General features: G+C 40.4%; 1 protein-coding gene across 1 annotated transcript; it reads left to right on the top strand.

Annotated features, from left to right (window-relative positions):
• The first annotated feature begins 30 nt into the window (after window positions 1–30).
• Window positions 31–23,563, top strand: selenon (selenoprotein N). The gene is made up of 12 exons (XM_062962554.1): window positions 31–207; window positions 6,862–6,979; window positions 11,647–11,777; window positions 12,590–12,802; window positions 13,635–13,759; window positions 14,356–14,493; window positions 16,031–16,112; window positions 17,019–17,201; window positions 17,418–17,523; window positions 18,059–18,171; window positions 18,370–18,471; window positions 19,608–23,563. Exons 1-12 carry the CDS (start codon window positions 31–33, stop codon window positions 19,776–19,778), a joined length of 1,659 nt encoding a protein of 552 aa, XP_062818624.1. The 3' UTR covers window positions 19,779–23,563.
• The last annotated feature ends 495 nt before the right edge of the window (window positions 23,564–24,058 follow it).

Below are 24,058 nucleotides of genomic sequence, written 5' to 3'. Positions count from 1 at the left end.
AGGACGCGAGGGCGGGCCTGGGCTTGGGCCATGGCCGGCAAGAAGGAGGCCTCCGCGTCCCCGTCGGCGTCTGAGGGCCCCCGCGGGCCTGGCCGCCCCCCGCCGCCGCCTCGGTCTCGCCTCCCGCGGCTGGGCTGGGCCGTGGCGTTCCTACTGGCTGCCCTGGCCGCGAAGGCCTACCGGGATTGGGAGGCGGCCCGCCGGCAGGTAGGTACCAACTGAGGCGAGGGGAGGAAGGAAGGAGGGAGGCCCGTCGCCATGGCAACCTCCCGAGGACTACTCCTTGGAGAGAACCAGGGAGGCCTGCTTCGCAGTGAGGCCTTTACGGAGGCCTTGCATGCAGGCGTTTGGCCACCTCGATTAGGTTTGTTTATGTTTTTAAATACATTATGGCTGTATCCTTAATTCGCTTCTCACACGGTAAATAATCAATAAACCTTGATTAGCACTGAGTAGACTTGCAGTTTCAAAGCCTGGCTGCTTCTTGCCTGGGGGAATCCTTTGTTGGGAGGGCCAGGTTCCAGAAGCATTCTCTCCTGACGTTTCGCCCACATCTATGGCAGGCATCCTCAGAGATTGTAGGATCTGTTGGAAACTAAGCATGTGGGGTTTATATATCTGTGGAATAATATCCAGGGTAGGAGAAATTAGCATTGAATGACTTTGCAGCTTCAAAGCCTGGCTGCTTCCTGCCTGGCGGAATCATTTGTTGGGAGGTGTTAGCTGGCCCTGATTGTTTCCTGTCTGGAGCTAACACCTCCCAACAAACCATTCCCGCAGGCAGGAAGCAGCCAGGCTTTGAAGCTGCAAGGGTATTCAATGCTAATCAAGCTGGCCAAATGCAGCATTCAGACTTGCCTCAAACAGTCAAGAGTTTATTTATTTATTTACTATATTTATATCCCGCCCTTCTCACTCCGAGCAGCTTACAGGTTATAGGCACATACAATATATTATATTATTAGCACAATATTAGCATTATATATTACTGTATTTTACTATACCACTATATTGTAATATTAGTAGTAATATTACATGTAATATATAATCTATAATTAATGTTGTTATATTGTATTATTATTAGTAGTAGTATTATATTGTATTACATTATAATATTATTATCAATATTACAGGTATATACAATATGTTATATTATTAGAGTTCTTTCTCCCAGCCTGGACATCATTCCACAGATATATAAACCCCACATGCTTAGTTTCCAACAGATCCTACAATCTCTGAGGATGCCTGCCATAGATGTGGGTGAAACGTCAGGAGAGAATGCTTCTGGAACCTGGCCAAACAGCCCGGAAAATGCACAGCAACCCACAAGTTGTTTTGATGGTACTCTGTTTTCTGGTATCTATTGGGAACATCTATTGTGTTTTCCCATCACACAAATGGTTTAGCAACCAATGCATTGCTATATTAATTAATCTTATATTATTTTTTGCTCCAAAAGATGTGTTAGGGTTTGTTTTCAGGGGCATTCTTATTTTTCCAAATTGACTTTTTAAATGAACTATGTCTAGGTCTTATTTTTCTAATAGGGCTTCGATTTCCAGCATCCTCAGAAATGCTGATAGGTCTTAATTTTGGGAGTAGGTCTTATTTTTGGGGAAAACAGAATATTGCAAATTTAAAAGGAAAATTCAGTTCTTGCAGACATTTTAAGAACCTTTGCTCTGTCAAGACAGATATTTTACTTATCCGAATCCTCTATTTCATAACGAAAATAAGTGTCCGGTCAGAAATAGTTTTTGTAAATATGTCAGGATTTTGTCTTACCCCCTCAGGGCCTTTCTCAGGTGAGAAAACAGATTTAGATTTGCTGGTCAGCTTGCTTGCCGTAGCCTTGATTGAATGCCCGTGCTCTAAAGTCCTGGCCTCAAGAGCCCGGTGGCATCACAACCTGTTCTGCTCAATTTCTCGCTCCTGCTTGGCTCCTGGCGATTCTGAATCATAGCTTTCTCTCCGTTGCCAGCTCATTTCAGCTTTTTATCTGCCTGGTGCCATCCTGGACCTGCCCTACGAGGCACTTGAGTGCTTTCCTGACTGTAATTGACAAGAACAGTACCTTCCAGGCAGCATTAGCATCCTTTTAGGCTGGCAGGCAGGCAGATGGAAAATAAGCGGGTTTGAAGCTGTGGGAACACTAATGGCATTGCAGGCAGCCCAGAGTCTCTGCAGAGCCGAGAGAAGAAATTTAACTGCACTGGGAGAGGAGGAGAAGTGTGCCTCCCTTGCCTGCCTCCTGGACATATAAAGTGAAGTCCGGTTTGTATTATTGTCCCCTGCCTGGCACACTTCCCTTGCACCAGCACAGTTTTCACAGGCTTGTTGAGATGCAGCCTTTCCATCATATGTAAGGATTGGGTCTTCTGTAGACTCTTAAGATCCTGTTCTGGGGAATAATAAAAATCAATTATATCACTAACACAATGGGGTTACAATAGTCTCTTAGTATCTGCAGGGGTTTGGTTCCAGGACCCCATTCCTATGGATACCAAAATCTGGATGCTCAAGTCCCATTATACACATTATAAAACAATGTCTCTTATACAGTGTTCCCTCACTACTTCGCGGTTCACTTTTTGCGGATTCGCTGTTTTGCGGTTTTTCAATAAATGCTAAAGGCCTATTATAAATCATTTTTAAAAAATTACAATTTACAGCCTAAAGAAGGGAGGAAGGAGAAGCCAAAGGGAGAGAAAAGGTGCCCAAGCGGCAGCGGGAGGAGGAGAAGGCCATTTATCAACACACGATTGGGTGATAAAGACTTAAAATAGTGTATAACTACTAAAATAATGTATACATATTAAAATAAATATAGCGTCCTTACTTCACAGATTTTCACTTATTGCAGGTGATCCTGGAACCTAACCCCAGCGATAAGTGAGGGAACACTGTATAGAATTGCGAAATCTGGCTTTTTATTTATATTATTTATTTTATTTATTACATTACTTCTACCCTGCCCTTCTCACCCATCAGGGGACTCAGGGCGGCTTACAATATAAACATACACATCAAAAAACAGTTTACATCAGATTTAAAAATCCATCGAGATTAAAAATTACAATAAAATTTGCTTTGCTTTTTGGAATATTTTCCGGGGGAGAAATATCTTCAAGCAGTGGATGTTTGTTTTTTTATGACTTTTTAAAAAGTCCATTTTTATGACTTTTTCATGTTTAAATCACATTTTATTAAGCTTGTCATTTTATCTTTATATGTTAATGTTTAAAATTTTATAATTGCGCATGTCTTTTCTTCATTTGATGTGTTTTATATTGTTATTGTTTTTATTTGGGCTTGACCTCATGTAAGCTGCCAAGTCCCTTCGGGGAGATGGAAGCGGGGTATAAAAATAAAGTTATTTTTATTATTATTATTACTATTATCCATAAATCCATGATATGAAAGACCGACTGTATATTCGGTAGTAGGAATAAAAAAAAAAACCTCATTTAAAATCCTCCAAGCTCTGGTTAATACCAGTCAATCTCCCAATAGAGATCATGCAGTAACAATTCCCAATTAAATTTTGTCCAATGTCCACTAAATGCTAAGAAACTGGAATGGGTGTTTGCAAGTTATGTTGAGAAAGGCAGGAATGGTTCCTTCTTGCAGTTTCAGTTCCAATATTTCTTGGCTTTCCTTACTTGAAACATTACTGCTCCATCTTATTTTCTAATTTTTGTAAATTTTTGTTTCGTACAATATGCACATTGGGTTGTTGTATGTCTTTCGGGCTGTGTGGCTATGTTCCAGAAGTATTCTCTCCTGACGTTTCGCCCATATCTATGGCATATTTACCTTCCTTGCCTAGTTTATCCATGCCTCACAACCTCTGAGGATGCCTGCCATAGATGTGGGCGAAACGTCAGGAGAGAATACTTCTGGAACATGGCCACACAGCCCGAAAGACATACAACAACCCTGTGATCCTGGCCATGAAAGCCTTCAACAACACAGTATGCACATTGTCTTCTATTTGTGAAGTTCCTCATGTGGAGTCAGGTTCACTGGAAGTATTTTGGTGTAAAACATATATAGTGTCTGGGGAAGAGCTGAAATGCAGCAGCAGTGTGTGCTTTGCATGCAAACAGTCCCAGGGTCCTTCTATGGCACTTGCAGGTAGAACCAGAGAAAGAAAGACCCACTCATCCTGTTAAAACTCAGAGGTCTGCTGAGGTCGTGTTGTCAACTCAGTATGGACCACACTAAGTGTGCACCAGAGGTTTGGCTTTATAAGACAACTTGCTATGTGCCAGTTTTGCAGTCAGGCATTTTATGGAGAAGGGTCATAGCTCACTAGCAGAGCACCAGCCATGCATGCGAAAACCCCCAGATTCAATTCCCAGCATCTCTAGGCTGGGCTGAGAAAGACACCCCTCCTTGCAAAGTTATAAATCCTGATGAGCTTCTGCCACTGAGTGCAAAAAGTACTCAGCTGGAGGTCTGGCTTGGTATTATACAACTTCCTATGTTCTCATAGTGGTAGTTGATTTATGTTCTGTATTTTCTACAAGTCTGTTCCACAAATCAAAGCAACGACAACAAGCTAAATACAATGGCAGCACATTTCACTAACAACTTTGCCTATAATAGAGGAACTATGTGTTCCATTGCAATGTTGACAGTTCAACAATTCATTAACAGTTCAAAGGCTGAAACAAGCATAAACTATATCAGTGACAATTAACAAATGCGGTATGAGCATAAGCGGCCTCCTTGCTTTTTGGTGATGCATCGGTGCCTTTGAGAATATTAATATGCTCTGCAAAATAGTGAAGAATGAAGGAGGGATGGCATGAGACATTTTGCTGAGGCAGGAGATCTAATGTCAATCTCCATACGTATCCTGTGTTAAATCTGTCTGTCCTTCCACCTACCCTGTTTTCCCGAAAATAAGACAGTGTCTTATATTAATTTTTGCTCCCAAAGAGGTGCTAGGTCTTATTTTCAGGGGATATCTTATTTTTCTTCAAAGAAGAATTCACATTTATGGTTGAATTTTTAAAAAATGAAAATTTATTATCTACTGTACAGTAGTTGTCATCACAAACCAGTATAACCAAACTGTGAATCCTTTCAAGAATTTCTATATATTTTATTGCTATACTGTGTTTAAATTACTGTTTTTAAATTTCTGTTTGTATGTAAATTTATGTTGTTGTTGGGCTTGTCCCTGTGTAAGCTGCCCTGAGTCCCTTCTGGGAGATGGAGGTGTGGGACACATGAATATTATAATATTATTATTTCTTGTTACTACTTTTATTTCAATGTACAGTGTACAACAATCTATGGTATATACATTTACCGATCCTGCATGCTTCCAAACAAAAACTTTTGCTAGGTCTTCCTTTCAGGGGAGGCCTTATATTTAGCAATTCAGCAAAACCTCTACTAGGTCTTATTTTCAGGGAAACAGGGTCTGACAGATTTTATGCAGGATGTGCTCAGACACATGGAAGTCTTGTACAGGAACATTGGGCTATAGATGCTTATGATGGAAAATTGCAGCATCTTTGTCTCTCCTTGTCACATTTTCCTGCTATGCAAGGATTGCTGTTGTGTTGTCCAATCTTCTCAAAACCAGATCGTCCAAAGAAGAGGTCTCAAATGCATTCATCACATTCACAATGGGAGCATAAATTTGGAAGCGTGCTCTGGCACATTATGGAACATTTATATGTGACTGTAACCTTCATGGTTCACGAGGCTACTTATATAAGCCAGTGCTCTACGAGTGCAGATGAAAACGCCATGGTTCACTTGCCAATCCCTAGTCAAACACAAATACCTGCAGGTCTCAATGCTACCTGTAGGGCCCAAATGACTTGCGAATGATTTCCTGTCAGATCCTAGTTTTCAAAGAGACAGCCCCGTGGAGGAGAGAAGGTTTTGACTTTGACTAGAGCAGTTACAAAACCCTCGCTCTCAACAGCCCTTCTCCGGTCCAAATTGGAGCCTCATCACCACTATCACTAGGACTGCGTTTTTTAAACGGTGGATGATCTGAGCAAAGCCTTCTTATATCTCACATATTTTGACTGCGGACAGGCTTTATATACTTACTTGTTGAAGTACGTTTCAGTCTACCAGGGTGCATGTCAGAAACTTCGGAAGTTACCCAGGCTGTAGCAGAACTATTATGTTCTTCTGAGCTTAAATAATTAGAGTGTGTGTCTAGTTATAGCATTACCTTGTGTATATACAGGCAGTCCCCAACCTCTGAGGATGCCTGCCATAGATGTGGGTGAAACGTCAGGAGAAAATGCTTCTGGAACATGGCCATACAACCTGGAAAATATACAACAACCCTATGATCCCGGCCATGAAAGCTTTCAACAACATATAGTCCCCAAGTTATGAACAAGACAGGTTCTGTCTTCTTTTTAAGTTGAATTTGTATGTAAGTCAGAACAGGTACAATTTTAAGTGTAATTCCAGAAATATAATAATAACAACAACTACTACTACTACTACTACTACTACTACTACTTTATTTTTGTATCTCGCCTCCATCTCCCCGAAGGGACTTGGGCCGGCTCACATGGGGACAGCCCAACAACACAAGATTAAAACGCAGATTTCGGCTCACTTTCTGTCCCTAGATAATTGTATTTTGAAAAACATGGCTTGTTGGGGAAACAAGGATGGATGCTAAAGCTTCCGTGGAGACCCCTTTTCCCCATGATTATTCTTCCAGGAGTGGATTTCCCTTCCGAGGGGCCGATTTCTCTCACTTGCTGTTGTCTCACCCCCGTTCTTAACTATGAGTAGTTTGCAAGGTGGATGTTTGTAACTCGGGGACTGCGTGTATAAGGAGTTTTCCTTTTTTCTCCCCACTAGGAGACAGCGCTGAAATCTCTGGGAAATGAAGGTCTTTTCTTGTTCTCTTCCCTGGACACCAACAATGACTTGTACATCAGCCCAGAGGAGTTCAAGCCAATTGCGGAGAAACTTACCGGTAGGCATTTAATTCCTGGAATACAGGGCTGTCTAATAAATCTTCCACGGGGACACTGTGATTTCAGAAAACCTTGTTTATTACTCTCCATGTGTACTGACTCTCTTCCTCTTTCATTGGGATTGGTGATCAGTAGGCTGTTAGGAATTGTGGGACTTGAAGTCCACAACACCCGGAGTGCCCAAGTTTGCCCATGCCTGCTTTAACTGATCATGTATTGTGGTTGGATGTATTTGCATGAATTGTATATGTTATACGCCGCTTTGAATCCCACCCATGAAAGAAAAGCGAGATAGAAATGAAATAATAATAATAATAATAATAATAATAATACATCACACAATCCTAAACGCTTGGGAAGTGTTCGACTTGTGATTTTGTGATATGAAATCCAGCATATATATCTCGTTTGCTGTGTCATATTATGTCTTTGGGTCAATAATAATAATAATAATAATAATAATAATAATACATCACACAGTCCTAAATGCTTGGGAAGTGTTCGACTTGTGATTTTGTGATACGAAATCCAGTGTGTGTGTGTGTGTGTGTGTATATATATATATATATATATATATATATATATATATATCTCATTTGCTTTGTCAGACTATGTCTTTGGGTCAATAATAATTTATTTATTTATTTACTTACTACATTTATATGCCACTCTTCTCACCCCGAAGGGGACTCAGAGTGGCTTACAAATCAAATGTACATACAATATATTATTAGCATAGCACAATATAAGCATTAAATTACTATATTGTACTATATAATTTTATGGTAATATTATTAGTAATATTACATTTAATATATAATATATAATTAATATTATATTGTATTATTAATTAGAATAATAATAATAATAATAATAATAATAATAATAATAATACATCACACAGTCCTAAACACTTGGGAAGTGTCCGACTTGTGATTTTGTAATACAAAATCCAGCATATATATCTTGTTTGCTATGTCATACTATGTCTTTGGGTCAATAATAATAATAATAATAATAATATTTCCACTATCCCTCACTGTTAGCCAGGTTGGCTAGGGATCTTTAGAAAATTGTTTGTGCAAAGCTATCCTTCTGTAAGGCGATACAAACTGAACAGTGTGTGTATGTGTGTGTGTGATAGCTGCCCACAACACATAGCTACTCTTCCTTTAATTCTCTTTGCTCAAGTCCTAGACTGATTTTCCCAACAAGGGTCTGCTAAGCTTTCTGTGTTTTTCAAAAGGCTTATGCACCCAACGCCTCTCTCACAAAGGGCAGTTTTTCTAAATCTGCTGTCCCCATTGTCGGACTCGCAAAACCGCACGCGTTGGCTTTGTCTGGGGCTTAAAAAGGATTCAGAGCGGCTGAATACGAGAGATACAGCTCCGCCGCTTTATAATCAGAGAGAGAGCCGTTGGTGGGAAGATGCAAGTGGGCTTCTCTGATCTAGAAACCTCTTTGCATGGGGAAGAAAGTGGCGGCACTTCCCCCTGCCGGCTGCTTATGGCCTCGGTCTCAATAATGTGTGTTTGTGTTGCTCATCGGATTGCTCTCACAAGTCTGTGTGTGGCCGAGGAGGGTTCAGCTTGGGCTCACCCTTTCCTCCGACTAACACTGGCTGCAGAATTAGCATGATTTCTGGAGCTGGCTTCCTATGATTACGGCAGCCTGGGGCCTTCTGCTCCTGCCCTTCAGTCCAAGGTTGTTTACGGTGAGGGAATCAGATTCTTCTCCATCCTAGGCCAGATCCTTTTCCTCACCCATCCCCATCTAAGGCACCATGACAGGACAATGTCCTCCCTATGCCGTCACACCCAGGCACCTTTTAAAGCTTTAGGATGTGCCTCTTCCTTTGCCCAGGTGAACTCCGGGGGCCTTACTTAGAAGTTCTGGAAATCCCAGTAACCAAAGGCACTTCAAGTAGAACGATCAAACAACGTTTTATTTTCACAGTCCTTGGCAGACTTGGCACATATAATTAAGGTTACAAATAAAAACAGTCAACTTATAAAACAGGGGTCCCCAAACTAAGGCCCGGGGGCCGGATGCGGCCCATCAAAGCCATTTATCCGGCCCCCACAGCACAAGGGCAGAAGGGGGTTGGGCTAAATGACCCAAGGGGTCTCTTCTTCTCTTACAACCATTATTATTATTATTATTATTATTATTATTATTAACATTGAGGCTGGGTGGCCATCTGTCAGGGGTGCTTTGCTTGTGCTTTTGGTGCACAAAGGGAGAAGGGGATTGGAATAAATGGCATACGGGGTCTCTTCTAACCCTCTTTATTATTATTATTATTATTATTATTATTATTATTATTATTATTATTAACATTGAGGCTGGGTGGCCATCTGTCAGGGATGCTTTGCTAGTGCTTTTGGTGCACAAAGGCAGAAAGGAATTGGACTCAATGGCACAAGGGGTCTCTTCTAACCCTCTTTATTATTATTATTATTATTATTATTAACATTGAGGCTGGGTGGCCATCTGTCAGGGGTGCTTTGCTTGTGCTTTCAGTGCACAAAGGCAGAAGGGGATTGGACTCAATGGCCCAAAGGGTCTCTTCCAACCCTCTTTTTTATTATTGTTGTTGTTATTATTATTACTTATTATTGCTCTGTGGCCAACTATAGTTTGGCCCTCCAACGGTCCGAAGGATCGTGAACTGGCCCTCTGTTAAAAAAGTTTGGGACCCCTGTTATAAAACCTTGCAGATGTTCCTTTCTGGCTTTTCCCCTTTAGTTGCTGGGTTAACTTCCATCAAAGGCGAAGAGATCCTGAGATCCTCTTTACCCCAGTCCTGAGCTGCTATCAAAAAGGTCTATAACTATCTAAGCAAAAAGCTAGTTTTTGAGGCAAAGTTGGTAGGGCTTCCTCCAGTGGCAAAGAAATCCGGAGATGTTCTCTGTCCAGTGCCAAAGCTATTAGAAAGAACAGGTCTTTCCTCTATCTATGCTTGGCACTGGTTTTAAAGGCAGGTCAGTACTTACGATGGCCTTTACAGAGTTGGCCCGGCTTGGCCATACAAGCACATCTAAGTTGTTTCTTCTTCAGTCTCGAAGGCAGAAAAGGCTTCTCAAAATGGAGCCTTCATTCCCCAGAAAAAGGGGCGGTCTCCAGAACAAACTGATAAATTTGCAGGCTGCAAGTAGCAAAGACTTTGCTGAGCTGGCTACAAACTCTGCTAATATCCTAACTATCAGACTGCTGCAGAATCTGCAGCAACCTTGGAGCAAATGCAAACAGGTGCTATTTTCTATAACTATGGAAAAATGCAAACCAAACCTCTGGGAGACGGAACACTCCCCATCTCTCAAATGCAGGTGTTCCCTGTTTTTTAGTTCAGTTTGCAGTATCAAACCGATACTGCAATGGCATCTGAGATCTCTGCTCCGGCCAGATCTCCATTTAACCATCCTGCAATGTGGAATTGGGCCATTTGGAATATGCCGCTCAGCAGAATGGTAATAGACTTACAGAAATGTAATATGTTATTGTGCAGTGAAGCTGAGAACACGCAGACCCACACAATTTTTAAAAATCAATAAAGAACGCAAAGAGTTGTCAGTGATCTTTGTTGCCCTCTGGCGCACAGAGGTAGAACTGCTCGGCTATGTCTCAGTAAAAACCCGAGGCTGTGGCACAGACGGGAGAGCAAGCCAGTGCAATTAACTGCAATGAATCACTGACCAGGAGGTCATAAGTTCGAGGCCCGCTCGGAGCTATGTTGTTTGTCTTTGTCCTATGTTAAAAGGCATTGAATGTTTGCCTAATATGTGTAATGTGATCCGCCCTGAGTCCCCCTTCGGGGTGAGAAGGGCGGAATATAAATGCTGTAAATAAATAAATAAGTAAAATAAATAAAAGGTAAAGATAAAGGTTTTCCCCGAACGTTGCGTCCAGTTCTGATAATGCACAAATATCTATAATAATACAGCACAATAATGTATGTGTATATACACTCTTGTAAAAATCCCAAGAAATGTAATACAAATAAGGTTTCTACAACTCTATAGTAGAGTAATTCTCTTCAAACTATATTGCATATAACAAAATTGCTTTCAGGATATCATAAACAAAGGTACAATTTCCATGTCATAATCTCACAAAGTATACTATATCAGAAGTAAATAACACATAAAGAGACAACCAAGTCCATATTATTCCTGGAGTTGGGTGGAATCTTGGGCCAATGTCAATTGTAGTAAAGATATTCAGTCTCCAAGATAACAGTTTCTATATTCAAAGGAATTCTTCGTTGGCGTTTACTACAATTGGGATTTTTATAAGAGTGTATATACACATACATTATTGTTCTGTTGCGTCCAGTTCTGTCTGACTCTGGGGGTTGGTGCTCGCCTTCATTTCTAAGCCAAAGAGCCGGCGTTGTCCATAGACACCTCCAAGGTCATGATTGCATGGAGCAGTACCTATTGATCTACTCACATTTGCATGTTTTCGAACTGCTAGGTTGGTAGAAGCTGGAGCTAACAACAGGCGCTCACTCCGCTCCCCGGATTCGAACCTGTGACCTTTCGATCTGCAAGTTCAGCAGCTTGGCGCTTTAACACACTGTGCCACTGGGGGCTCCTACCAGATACGTAGTAATTCATAATTGAAATTCTGTTAATACTAAAGTATTATTTTTGTGGTTGTTCAGGCATTGCTCCTGTCTCTGGCACGGATGAAGAAGAGGTGCCGGATCCCAACGGAGAGACTCTCTCTATCCTTGCAAAATTCCAGCCTCTGCTCATGGAAACAATGACCAAGAGCAAGGATGGCTTCCTTGGAGTGAGTATCACTTTTAATTGTTGTTGGAAATATTCACCTATAGTGTCGCCAACTAAAAACTTGCTGACGAAGACGTAGAATGAGAGAACTGACCTGAATAAAACAATTCTGATGGCATATATCATAGGCATGAGTGTTTTAATACTTTCACTCTTTCTCTACCATGGTATCCACAGCCTCACTGCACAAATTTAATGACAAACTGTCATTGCTGTTTGTCGTTCTATTTGTACTTTCCATTGGAAACCTTAAACAGTTCGGGTCCTACCTATCTTCATGACCGCATCTTCCCCTATGAACTGATATGGTTCCCTAATATTATTTGACTCTCTGCACTTCATCCAATTCCCAGCCCTATGACATGCTATTTGCATTATTCCATTCCCAGCCCTTTTTATAGCCTGGTCATACCCTTTGTACTACTGGCAATTGGTTTGTTGAGTATTGTTTTGATTGAGCTTTTGCTGCTATTTCTTATTCTGCTGTTTTATCTAATTTTGTTCTATCTAGATTGTTATATTTTATATTATTCTATTTTAATTCTGCTTTTGCGTTAATGGATTGTTCGTATTGTTTTTAGTATTGCCCCATATATAAGCCACCCCTAGTCCCTTCATAGTGGCAGGTATAAGATTATTATTATTATTATTATCATAAAATGGCATAACTCGTTCGAAAAGACAGTAAAAGTAACAATTAACAACAAATGATTTTTTGTGTATTATTTGTTAGAATTTTTTTAAATGTAAAAGAAATGTAATAAATATCAATAGCTACCACCACCTTCCTAGTGAGCATTTTTTACCGCCCAGGTTTCTCATCTTTCCCTTTCTGGGCTCCGCAACTGGACTGCTCCGGCGTCCCCTGTGAGTGTGATGTTTGCTCAGCAGTTTAAGGCCTTCCTTCCTCCGAAGCATAAAGTGGAGCTTGCTGATCCTTGGTGGATCATTCCCAGCGAACTCAACATCTTCACTGGATACCTTCCCAACAACCGGTTTTATCCTCCAGCCCCCAGGGGCAAAGAGGTAAGAGGTATTTTATGAATGTTATTAGACTGTTATTGTTTTAATTATATATGCTGTCTTTGTATTGTTTTATCTGTTGATCGGGCTTGGTCCCCATGTGAACCGCTCCAAGTCCCCTTTCAAATATTCAAGACATCAGAACAGACCAAAAGAGATTAATAAGACTGCCAGCAACAGGAAACAAGACAGGACTCTCAGGGCCCTTCCACACAGTCATATAATCCAGAATATCAAGGCAGAAAATTTATTTATTTATTTACAGCATTTATATTCTTCCAGCTTCCTGAGGGTATGCTTAATTCCAGCCACGGGGGAGCAGCTGCTTCATCATCCACTGTGACGCCGAGTCCTTGGATACTTCCTCATTCCAAACGCTGCTGGATGATTTTTTTTAATGGTGTCGTAAATTAGTTAAATTAGTCTCCCCACATAAACGGTACCTAAATTTCCTACTTGATAGATGCAACTATCTTGCGGGTTGCTTAGGTCAACGAGCAAGGCTAATTTTTATTTTAATGGTCGGGTGCTCACTCCGACACAGGCTGGCCTCGAACTCATGACTTCTTGGCTATTTATTGCAGCTGGCTACTAACCAGCCTGCGCCACAGCCCGGCCCACAATATCTGCTTTGAACTGTGTGATCTGAGTCCACACTGCCATACATTCCAGTTCAAAGCAGATAATGTGGAATTTTATTCAGCTGTGTTGAAGGGCCCAAAGTCAGATACAAGATAATAATTGAACCTGGACTTGGAGGAAACCAGTTTTTGGCTATGACGTTCACTACCGGCCTCTTTCTGTCTGCTCCTCTCCGCTTCTTTTATTTTTGCAGGTAATAATTCACAAGCTCTTGAGTATGTTCCATCCCCGGCCGTTTGTGAAAACTCGCTTTGCCCCCCAGGGAGCTGTCGCCTGTATTCAAGCAGTTGCGGATTTCTACTATAGGATTGCATTCAGGTATGATGGGAGAATGCCAACAGATACATGTGTTAGTTTTGGGGGAAATAAAAGGGACCTAAGGCTGTTAGGAATGGTGGGAGTTGAAGTCCAAAACACCTGGAGGGCCCAAATTTGCCCAGGCCTGCGTTCGCTGCTTCTGGAAGAAGAATGTGCAGTTGTGGTGCTGTTTTTTCTATGTATTGTATATTTGATGCATTTTCAATTGTTTTTAAATTAATGTTTTGATAGGATTGGCTTTGTAATTTTTTGTATCCTATTTCGTTTTGCCGGTTTTATTTTAATGGATGGTGTAAATTACTTTGGGAAAAAGAGGGGATGTAAACCAAATAAATAAACAAATGAGCATCCTTTATAGTACTGATGATATAATATCAAAATCATCACAGAAGACCCCAGGCAGGTAATTGAATTTGCAAATTCTGTCAGAAGAGTGGATGCAGTATATCATCACGAGTTGCATAAAACCTGGGCCACTCATGCAAAGGAAAAGACGATTAGCTATCTCTTTGGACTCTCTCGACCATGTTATGGTCTCGTGCTTGGCTTCTTTCTCCCCTCCCTTTGGGGCCTTTACAACGTGTCTTTTCTTCCAGGATCCATGCTGAGTTTCAGTTGAACGAGCCCCCGGATTTCCCATTCTGGTTTTCGCCTGCACAGTTCACGGGCTACATTGTCCTCTCCAAAGACTCTTCTCATGTCCGGGAATTCAAGCTGTTCGTTCCTAACAATAGGTAAGCTTGCTCCACTTCTGCTGCTTACTTATGTGTACCAAAAATGAAGCTTAATCTCTTGTATTTTTATCTCCCTCTGCTCCTCCATAGTTCACCCTCTATGGTTTTACACTGACCACTTAGCTCAGCATATGGTCACCCTCTAAGTGGTTTTGCACTGACCACTTAGCTCAGCATAGATTTTGATCAGCCCCGTAGCCGCCACACCTGAGTCGATTGGATCATGCAGGTACTGAACACAACTTGCAGAATAGTTCAGAACCAGAGATTTTGTCATAAGTGTCCTGGATGTGGATGAAGTACAGTTTGCCGTACACATATGTAGATTTGTCATTTACACATTTAATTATTTGTGATTTAATTAAAATGTTTTCTCTAGGAACCGGTAGGTTTTCCAGTGGGATTCTGTTGTCAACTTCAGGCAGAGTTATCTTGGTGGACCTAGAGATTCCTAGAAATGTGATCTGTCAGATAAAAATAGTATTTTATTTATTTATTTATTTATTTACAGTATTTATATTCCGCCCTTCTTTCTCACCCCGAAGGGGACTCAGGGCGGATTACAATGAACACATATATGGCAAACATTCAATGCCAACAGACAAACAATATACATTAGACAGGCATTTTTAACATTTTTCCAGCTTCACGATTCCGGCCACAGGGGGAGCTGTTGCTTCACCGTCCAGTAGTGGCTGTACTTCCTCATTCCTTTCCTCGTGTTTTGCTGGCAGTTTTATGGTGTTGTAAATTAGCCTCCCGCATAAAGCGTCCCTAAATTTCCCTAATTGACAGCTGCAACTGTCTTTCGGGGCTGCATAGGTCAACAGCAAGCCGGAGCTATTAATGGTCGGAGGCTTAACCCAACCCGGGCTTCGAACTCATGACCTCTCGGTCAGTAGTGATTTATAGCAGCTGGTTACTAGCCAGCTGTGCCACAGCCCGGCCCCCTTTTATTCAGTTTTTCCTACTTTTGTGAGGGTCCCTGTGCCCCTAATCCAGCAAACGTGAGGGCTGATTACATTTTCGGAATGACTACATTATTTTTGGACTTGCCTCTGGATTGCCCTCCTGCGAAAAGGCTGACATTATTGTCAGAAAAGCTGGAAGCACCACTTTATTTCCGAAAGAGTTGAGCCAGTTATGAGTTAACAATGGGCTAGTTCAGTGGATCTTGGTGTAAATGTCTGCCTTCCTCAAGCACCACATTGGAGGAGGAGGGTCTCCCTTAAGCCCCCCCCCCCCAAAAAAAATGGATCAAGCAGGACTTTCTTCGAGAGATGACAATCCCACACCTGCCAATGGCATCACTTCTTTTAAATTCCTTTTTAATGACGCCTTTACCAATTTGTAGGGAGTCTGAGACCACAAAAATGACAGAGGAAATATTTTATTTTACTTTTTAATATCTTTGTGAATCTTTATGTTGTTATTATCATTTACAGTTGGCCCACTCTGAAGAGTAACTCACACAGGATTTAAAAAAATTCTTCCATGTTACAAATGTGTTTCTGATGGTCCTAATTCTTCTCCACAGGTCTCTCAACGTAGACATGGAGTGGCTGTATGGAGCCCTAGAGAGCAGCAACATGGAAGTAGATATAGGATATTTGCCTCAGGTAAGTCACAACAAATGCATTTAAAATAATAACAACAACCACCACTACCACCACAATTATAACCTACCAGTTGTTAAGAATTGTGGGAGTTGAAGTCCAAAACATCTGGAGGACCAAAGTTTGCCTATGCCTAAATTAGATAGATCCAAATATGAGATCTAATTTCTTGTCATTTTAAGATCCAACAAAGATATTATTTTAGCCTGTTGTGAAATAAGATCTCAGTAGGAAGGCTTTCTTTTCAGCATCAAATCAATATATATATATATATATATATATATATATATCATTAGTCACATCACATTGTCATTTATTTTCATTTATTTGGTTGTTTATTTTGTTTTTGTTTACTAGTCGGGTGGTTTTTTTCCCCCTTTCTTGTCACTTTAAGTCAGTCTCTTTGGTTTTGGCGATACTTACCACCAGGTACATTATGTTTGTAGTATGTTGATATTTTATATTTTAACTATGTTGATTGGGCTCGTCCCCATATAAGCCGGTCCAAGTCCCTTCGGGGAGATGGAAGCGGGGTACAAAAATAAAATTGTTATCATCATCATTATTATTATTGATATAAAGACAGAGTATGACACAGGAAACGAGACATAAATGCTGGATTTCGTATCACAAAATCACAAGTCAAACACTTCCCAAGTGTCTATTATTATTATTATTATTATTATTATTATTATTATTATTATTATTGTATGACACAGCAAACAAAATAGATATGCTGGATTTCGTATCACAAAATAATAATAATTATTATTATTATTATTATTATTAAGCCTTCTCTAGCGGCATCCAGCTCCGGCTCCTCACAAAACAAATACTGAGGTCCTAGATAAGCAAATGTGGAAGACCTTTAGAGCAGATGTGTCTTTTTTTCCTCCTTGTCTTATTCAGATGGAGCTGGAATCTTTGGGACCGTCTGTCCCTTCCATCATCCACGACGAAAATGGGAATGTGATTGACAGCCGAGAAGGGGACCCGATTCAGTTTGTCTTTGAAGAGATTGCCTGGCAGAGAGAAATAAACTGGGAAGAGGCGGTCCGCAAACTGGAAATTGCCATGTATCCGTTTAAAAAAGTATGAAAAGAGTATGTCCTTAGTGTGTCCTTGTGGTTTATTGTCTTTACTTCCATTAAGGAGAACAAAGCTGAATTTCTGGGTGTTATTTGGCAGAAGCAAAAGTAAACAAGCATTTGACTTTAATGTCACCCGCTAACAAATTGTCTCATCAGTACATTATGCCTCTGCGTCGGATTTGGTTTCAGCCTCTTTTGTTGTTTTCTCTGCTTTCAGGTTTCCTACCTTCCTTTTACTCGAGCCTTCGAGAGAGCAAAATCCGAGAGTAAACTTGTGCATTCCATATTGTTGTGGGGTGCGCTGGATGATCAGTCCTGCTGAGGTAAGAGGTGTATTTCTTGCTTGAAAAACCTTTTCGGGGAGCTTGTCATGATGTCCCAAAAGTTGCCCCCACGCACATAAGCACACACCCGAGAAAGATAATGTAGTGGAGAAATGAATACTAGTTTAAGAGATAATTTGTATATTTTTAAAGTTGTGAGCTGCTTTAATTATTATTATTATTATTATTATTATTATTATTATTATTATTAAAATTATTATTATTTTATTAAATATATTAAAATAAATGTTATTAAAATTTTATTAAAATACATTTTATTAGCATTTTATTAGAATTTATTAGAATAAAATTTAAATTTTATTACAATTATTATTTCTATTACAGTAGAGTCTCACTTATCCAAGACTCGCTTATCCAAGGTTCTGGATAATCCAGTGCGTTTTTGTAGTCAATGTTTTCAATACGGACAACGCCAGCTCTTCGGCTTAGAATTTGAGATTAATACCGACCCCCAAAGTCGGACACGATTTCATTTAATCGTTCTTTTCACCCATCCTTTTCTCTCTGTGAACAGGTTCAGGGCGGACTCTCCGGGAGACAGTCCTGGAAAGTTCGCCCATCCTTGCTTTCCTGAACGAGAGTTTCATCAGTACCTGGTCACTGGTGAAGGAGCTGGAGGATTTGCAGGTAAGGATCCGGTCGGGTGAGGCTGCCTCACTACCTCTGCCATAGATGTGGGCAAAACGTCAGGAGAGAATGCTTCTGGAACATGGCCAGACAGCCCGGAAAACGCACAACAATCCACATCTGTAATTGCACAGTGTGGAAGGTCAGTGCTTCTTGACGGATGGAAAGATTAACCATGTGTGCCCTTTCCCCCCACAGGCCAAGAGAGAGGATGAATTCAACAGCAGACTTGCAGACCTGCACCTTGAAAAGTATAACTTTCCTGTGGAGATAATGATATGCCTCCCCAATGGCACTGTGGTAGGACCTAATTCTTCTTTGTCACCTCCATTGCTTCTTATCTTATTTATATTTGGAACACAGATATCTATAACTAAGATACACGAAGTATTATGTTTTGTGTGTGTATGTATTATATTTTTGTATATAAACAATAAACCTGTTGTACGATAACACAGTTGATGTTTCAAAAATAACAATAACATAATACTTTGTGTATCTTTTGCAAGCTTGACATACTTGAAATAGAAGCCGTTTGCACCACTCCGCTTTGCCGAACAAAGTAACACAGAAACTTTTACTAAATGCAAGAGATCAACAGAACAATGGTATTTACAACAGTCCTGATTGCTTACAGAAGTCAACAGTTGTATGCAATCCTTTCTTAGTCCATGAATCTGCTTCAGTGAAGATCAGCAACAATTAAGGCCCCAGAAATAGTCAGGCCTCTCTGAGTACAGAGCCATCTTCTTTCCAGCCAGTACCCAGAAGACACAACCACACACTCGGAGAAACCTGTTCAAACTGGTTCTCCAGCAGCAGGATAGCAACAGTGACGAACCAATTCCCAGGTCCTTGCAAACACAGCCAATAAGGCCACAGAAATAGTCAGCCCTCTCTGAGTACAGAGCCATCTTCTTTTCAGCCAGTACTCGGAAGACTTTCTCACACACACTTGGAGAAACCTTTTCAAACTGGTTCTCCAGCAGCAGGATAGCAACAGTGACGAACCAATTTCCAGGTTCTTGCAAACATAGCCAGTAAGGCCACAGAAATAGTCAGGCCTCTCTACAGAGCCATCTTCTTTTCAGCCAGTACTCGGAAGACTCTCACACACACACACTTGGAGAAACCTTTTCAAACTGGTTCTCCAGCAGCAGGATAGCAACAGTGACAAACCAATTCCCAGGTCCTTGCAAACACAGCCAATCGGCTCCATACACTTGATTTTCCAGTTAACACACATATAGTATCTTTGGAAACCCTGACAAAAGTAACCCAGCCCATTCTTCACGGTGTCAGCAGAAGGCCAGGAGGAAATAACCTGCACAAAGAGTTGCATTTATAATATAAATAATAAATAAAACTTTATTTATATATTGCCCTATCTCCTCAAGGGACTTCTTTTTCCCCTAAACCCATGTTCCATTTCCCAGGTCCACCACATCAATGCCAATTACTTTCTGGACATCACTTCCATGAAGCCCGAAGAAGTGGAGAGCAGCATCTTTAGCTTCTCTACCAGTTTTGAAGACCCATCGACAGCCACCTACCTCCAGTTTCTGAAGGAAGGGCTTCAGAAAGCGAAACCATTTCTGCAGACGTAGACGGACGGAGCAAAGCGCTGTTGTTCTGTCGATCACCAAAGATCCAGGAGTCCTTGTTCCCGGTGCCCGTTGAGGTCGGGCATGACCCGGTCTTGGAGAGCAACACACTGTGCTTGAAGGAAAGGGCTCCAGACAAGTAAGCGTCCCTTGGAAATACGAAGCTGTGTCATTTGTAATTAGTAATTTTTCCAAGACTTTTTTGGAAGGAGCTGAATGTATTGTTCTCTTTCTTACCAGCAAGTTGCAAAAATGATCTGAAGCAAGTCATTTGACTGCCATTGGCAGAGGATGGAGATAGGGATGCAGTTCCTAGGCTGTGAGTTCAGCAAGTTCAGTCTCAAGCAAAGTTTGAAATCCTTTGGTTCACTTTCCTTTAGTATAGAGCTGGACACAGCATGCCAATCTTCCAGCATCCTGGGACTGGTGGGATCTTGAAACTGGGAGTCCTGTACATTGTCTACTCGCCTTAATAAGATTTTTGCAAAGGGAATACAATATTTGTGCTTCATAGCTTGGTGCTTTCCAAGGCCCTGAATTGCCTCATAATTAAAGTGGCACATTTTAGAAATATTACATTATAAAACGCCATTCAGCTTCGTTGTGATGTCAGTAGGTCACAGGTATCAATCTGAGGCCTTAAATGGCTAATACAATGCAAAATATATTTACATTTTACATTACTACTGATATCTGAGAATCTGCTTAGGTTGATGCTGTCACAAAGCTTGGTTTATAGGAGCTGTCATCCCCCAAAAAGAATATTTCCAAATTTTAGCTGCTGCACAGATGTACAATTTCTGGGTTACACTATGCAACTAAATTTGAAAAAAAATTGTTCCTGGTCTAAAAGTTTAATTTCCTGTTTAATTGTGCGGTCCTTACTTTAAAAGTAGTTGTTATACTCCAGAAAAAATTCTGGGTTTTCCCTTGGATTACACTATGCAACAAAATTTGAAAAAAAAAATCTGTTCCTGGTTTGAAAGTGTTGTTTCCTGTTTAATTGTGTGGTCTTTACTTTGAAAGTAGCTTTTATACTCCAGAAACTTCGTTTTTGTTTCTGCCACAAACTATATTGAATTGGTTGAGGAATTAATTGAAAAACTAGAGGAAAATGTGCTGCAGGGTGTCCCGCCAAAAGAAAGTTTTTGCAGTTTGAGAAACTTTTCCCTTGTTTTTATGATAGAACCAATTAGAAAATGGCAATTATAACCCAGGAACAAAAATCGTGTAACATGGTGTTATTAAAGGCTGTGGTTGTCTTATTAATGGCCAGGTGTTCCTTTGGAATCCAAGCTTAGGCTTCAAGCCTCCAGTTGTTGATCCCAAGTGTATTTTAATCACTGTCAACACAGCTTGTTTTGTAAAGCAAACACAGTATGAGTGGACAACATTCCTAGTGATCATGTCAGTGCCAAACTTTTTACAAGCTTTATTTTTAGTCACAAAGGCAGTTATTTTCAGTCACAATCATGTGAACTCTCAACACCCACCGTCTTGGAATTTTTCTTTGCTCGTGATATTTCCTGCAAATGGATTTATTCATTCCAAGATTTGTTTACGTTCACAAGTTTCCAGCATGAGAGTCACAGTCCAGTCTCATAGCACTAAAAGCTTGAACAACAAAGAAGCATCTGTATAATGAAAGCACATGAATGGTGATCAGACAGGGAGGCAGAGGTGGAAATAGGAGAAAGCTGCTCTTGACCATCCTTTCACCTTCTCTTATAGATGATGGCTAATTCTCTCACATCCTCAGAGCTGGTGAGTTCTGTTGGAAACTAGGCAAGTGGGGTTTATATATCTGTGGAATAATGTTCAGGATGGGAGAAATAACTTATCTGTTGGAGGTTGCAACTGGCCACCTAGATTAGCATTGAATGGCCTTGCAGCTTCAAAGCCTGGCTGCATCCTGCATGGAGGAATCCTTTGTTGGGAGGTGTTAGAAGGTCCTGATTGTTTCTTGTCTGGAATTAACCACCCTGGACATTCTGCAGAAAAATAAACCCCACTTATACTGTTATTGTTTTTGTTTTATATTTTAACTTTTTTATACAGTAGAGTCTCACTTATCCAACATAAATGGGCCGGCAGAACATTGGATAAGTGAAAATGTTGGATAATAAGGAGGGATTAAGGAAAAGCCTATTAAACATCAAATTAAGTTATGATTTTACAAATTAAGCACCAAAACATTATATTTTATAACAAACTGACAGACAAAGGAGTTCAATACACAGTGACGTTATGTAGTAATTACTGTATTTACGAATTTAGCAGCAAAACATTGCGATGTATTGAAAAAATTGACTACAAAAATATTAAATACTAAAAGGCAGACTGTGTTGGATAATACAGAATGTTGGATAAGAGGAAGTTGGATAAGCGAGACTCTACATTGTTTTCTTTTGGGCTTGGCCCCATGTTAGCCTCCCTGAGTCCCTTCGGGGAGATGGTGGCGGGATACAAAAATAAAGTATTATTATTATTTTATTATGACACAGCAAACAAGATAGATATGCTGGATTTCATATCACAAAACCACAAGTCGAACACTTCCCAAGTGTCTAGGACTGTGTGATGTATTTTCGGATGATGCGCGCAGATCCCAGTAGGGTGGCCTTTTGCAGTTGGCAGATTGTGATTTTTATTGTGAATTATTATTATTATTATTATTATTATTATTACTTGTCTAGTTTCCAACAGATCTCACAACCTCTGAGGATGCCTGCCATAGATGTGGGTGAAATGTCAGGAGAGAATGCTTCTGGAACATGGCCGTACAGCCCGGAAAACTCACAGCAACTCAGTGATTCTGGCCGTGACAGCCTTCAACAACACATCATTACGTTGCTTGGAATCTCAGCTTTTGGAAGTCCCAGAATAACCAGAGATAGGGGATGATGGGAACAGCAAAGTTTCCTCAACCTGGGTGCACACATGTCACCATCCAAACACTTTTGCCAACATTTTATCTACTCTTAATTTCCAACTAATGACAAGAATTATGTCTTAACCTTTTTTAAAAAAATGCGTGCCAAGTGTTTTGTATCGATATCGTCTCTATATTTCAAGAATTTTATAGATATTTTGATATTTTCCGAGAGAGGGAAATGGAAAGAGGTTTCTGCTTTTTTCTCCGCCTTCATCTGTTCTCCGTGACGGTCTGGCCTTAAATCGAGCGCGGGTCAGGCCCGATTTCTGACAGGTGTTTGCTGGAGAAAAGAGAACCCCGGTCAATTTTGCCTCTGATTTTTTAATGATTGTAATGTAAATGTTTTTTTTCCTCTTAAGCATTTACAGAGGCAGTATTTTTAGAAAACGTGAACTTCCTCCCAAGCTGTACATTCAGCGTTACATGGGGAACATTTCAGACCTAATCAGTGTTACTAATAATAAATGATATTAAAACTTATGCTGGACAGTGTTTTTGTAATTGTGTTGAAGAGACTGGGAAGTATTACAAATTGCAGAAAATATGTCATCAGTAATATGTGAAAACTTATTTAGAATCTTGACTAGTAGTATTTCTGCCATCCTCTAAATCCCAATTGTATTGTGAACTGTATAGACTCTTCTGATGATACGTATTATTTACAGCAGAAAATGTTTTACATGTTTAAATACCCCAAGTCCACATTTCACTTACGCAAGTCTTCCTGTGGTTGCATACTGTCCAGTTTAGATAACATTTCAGTATTTTCTAAAGACGTCTTGGATGTGTTATTGTATAGAATGCCTCCTGTAGTAATTCAGTGTTTTTCAGTAATAAAAATGGGAAGTCCAAATGCTTGTTGTGTTTGTGCTTTATGTTTTGATATAGTATGTGACGACAGCTGATTGGCTGAGCCAGTCAGGAGCCAGAATTCCGATTGGCTGCTGTCTCTAGTTTGATGCTGAGGCATCTCGGAGAGAGAAGAGAGCGCTGACTGAAAACGATCAGGGAGGGAATGGCTGCCATACTCTCCGAAGCCTATATATAAGGCAAATTAGGCGTATTTAAAGACTACTTAACGAGACTGTTTATTCCCATGTTCTCTGTGTGAATTCAGAAAGATTGCTATATATATTGTTGCCCTGTTTGAACTTTTGAACTGAAGTAAAGATACTGTTACTTGTTACACAAGCCTGAGTGGCATTTTATTATACAACAGGGTTTATCTTGATTCAGAAACAAGTAAAGCTTCTATTTATTTATTTCTACAAACCCTCAACACCTCTGAATGCGCGCAGACTACGTTATCATCGGCATATTGGAGTTCTATAACTATTGTGATCATGGT

Source organism: Anolis carolinensis, unplaced genomic scaffold, assembly GCF_035594765.1.
Source record: "Anolis carolinensis isolate JA03-04 unplaced genomic scaffold, rAnoCar3.1.pri scaffold_10, whole genome shotgun sequence".
NCBI classification, from domain to species: domain Eukaryota; kingdom Metazoa; phylum Chordata; class Lepidosauria; order Squamata; family Dactyloidae; genus Anolis; species Anolis carolinensis.
Note: the sequence above shows the minus strand (reverse complement) of the source record. Positions and strands in the feature narration are given on the sequence as shown.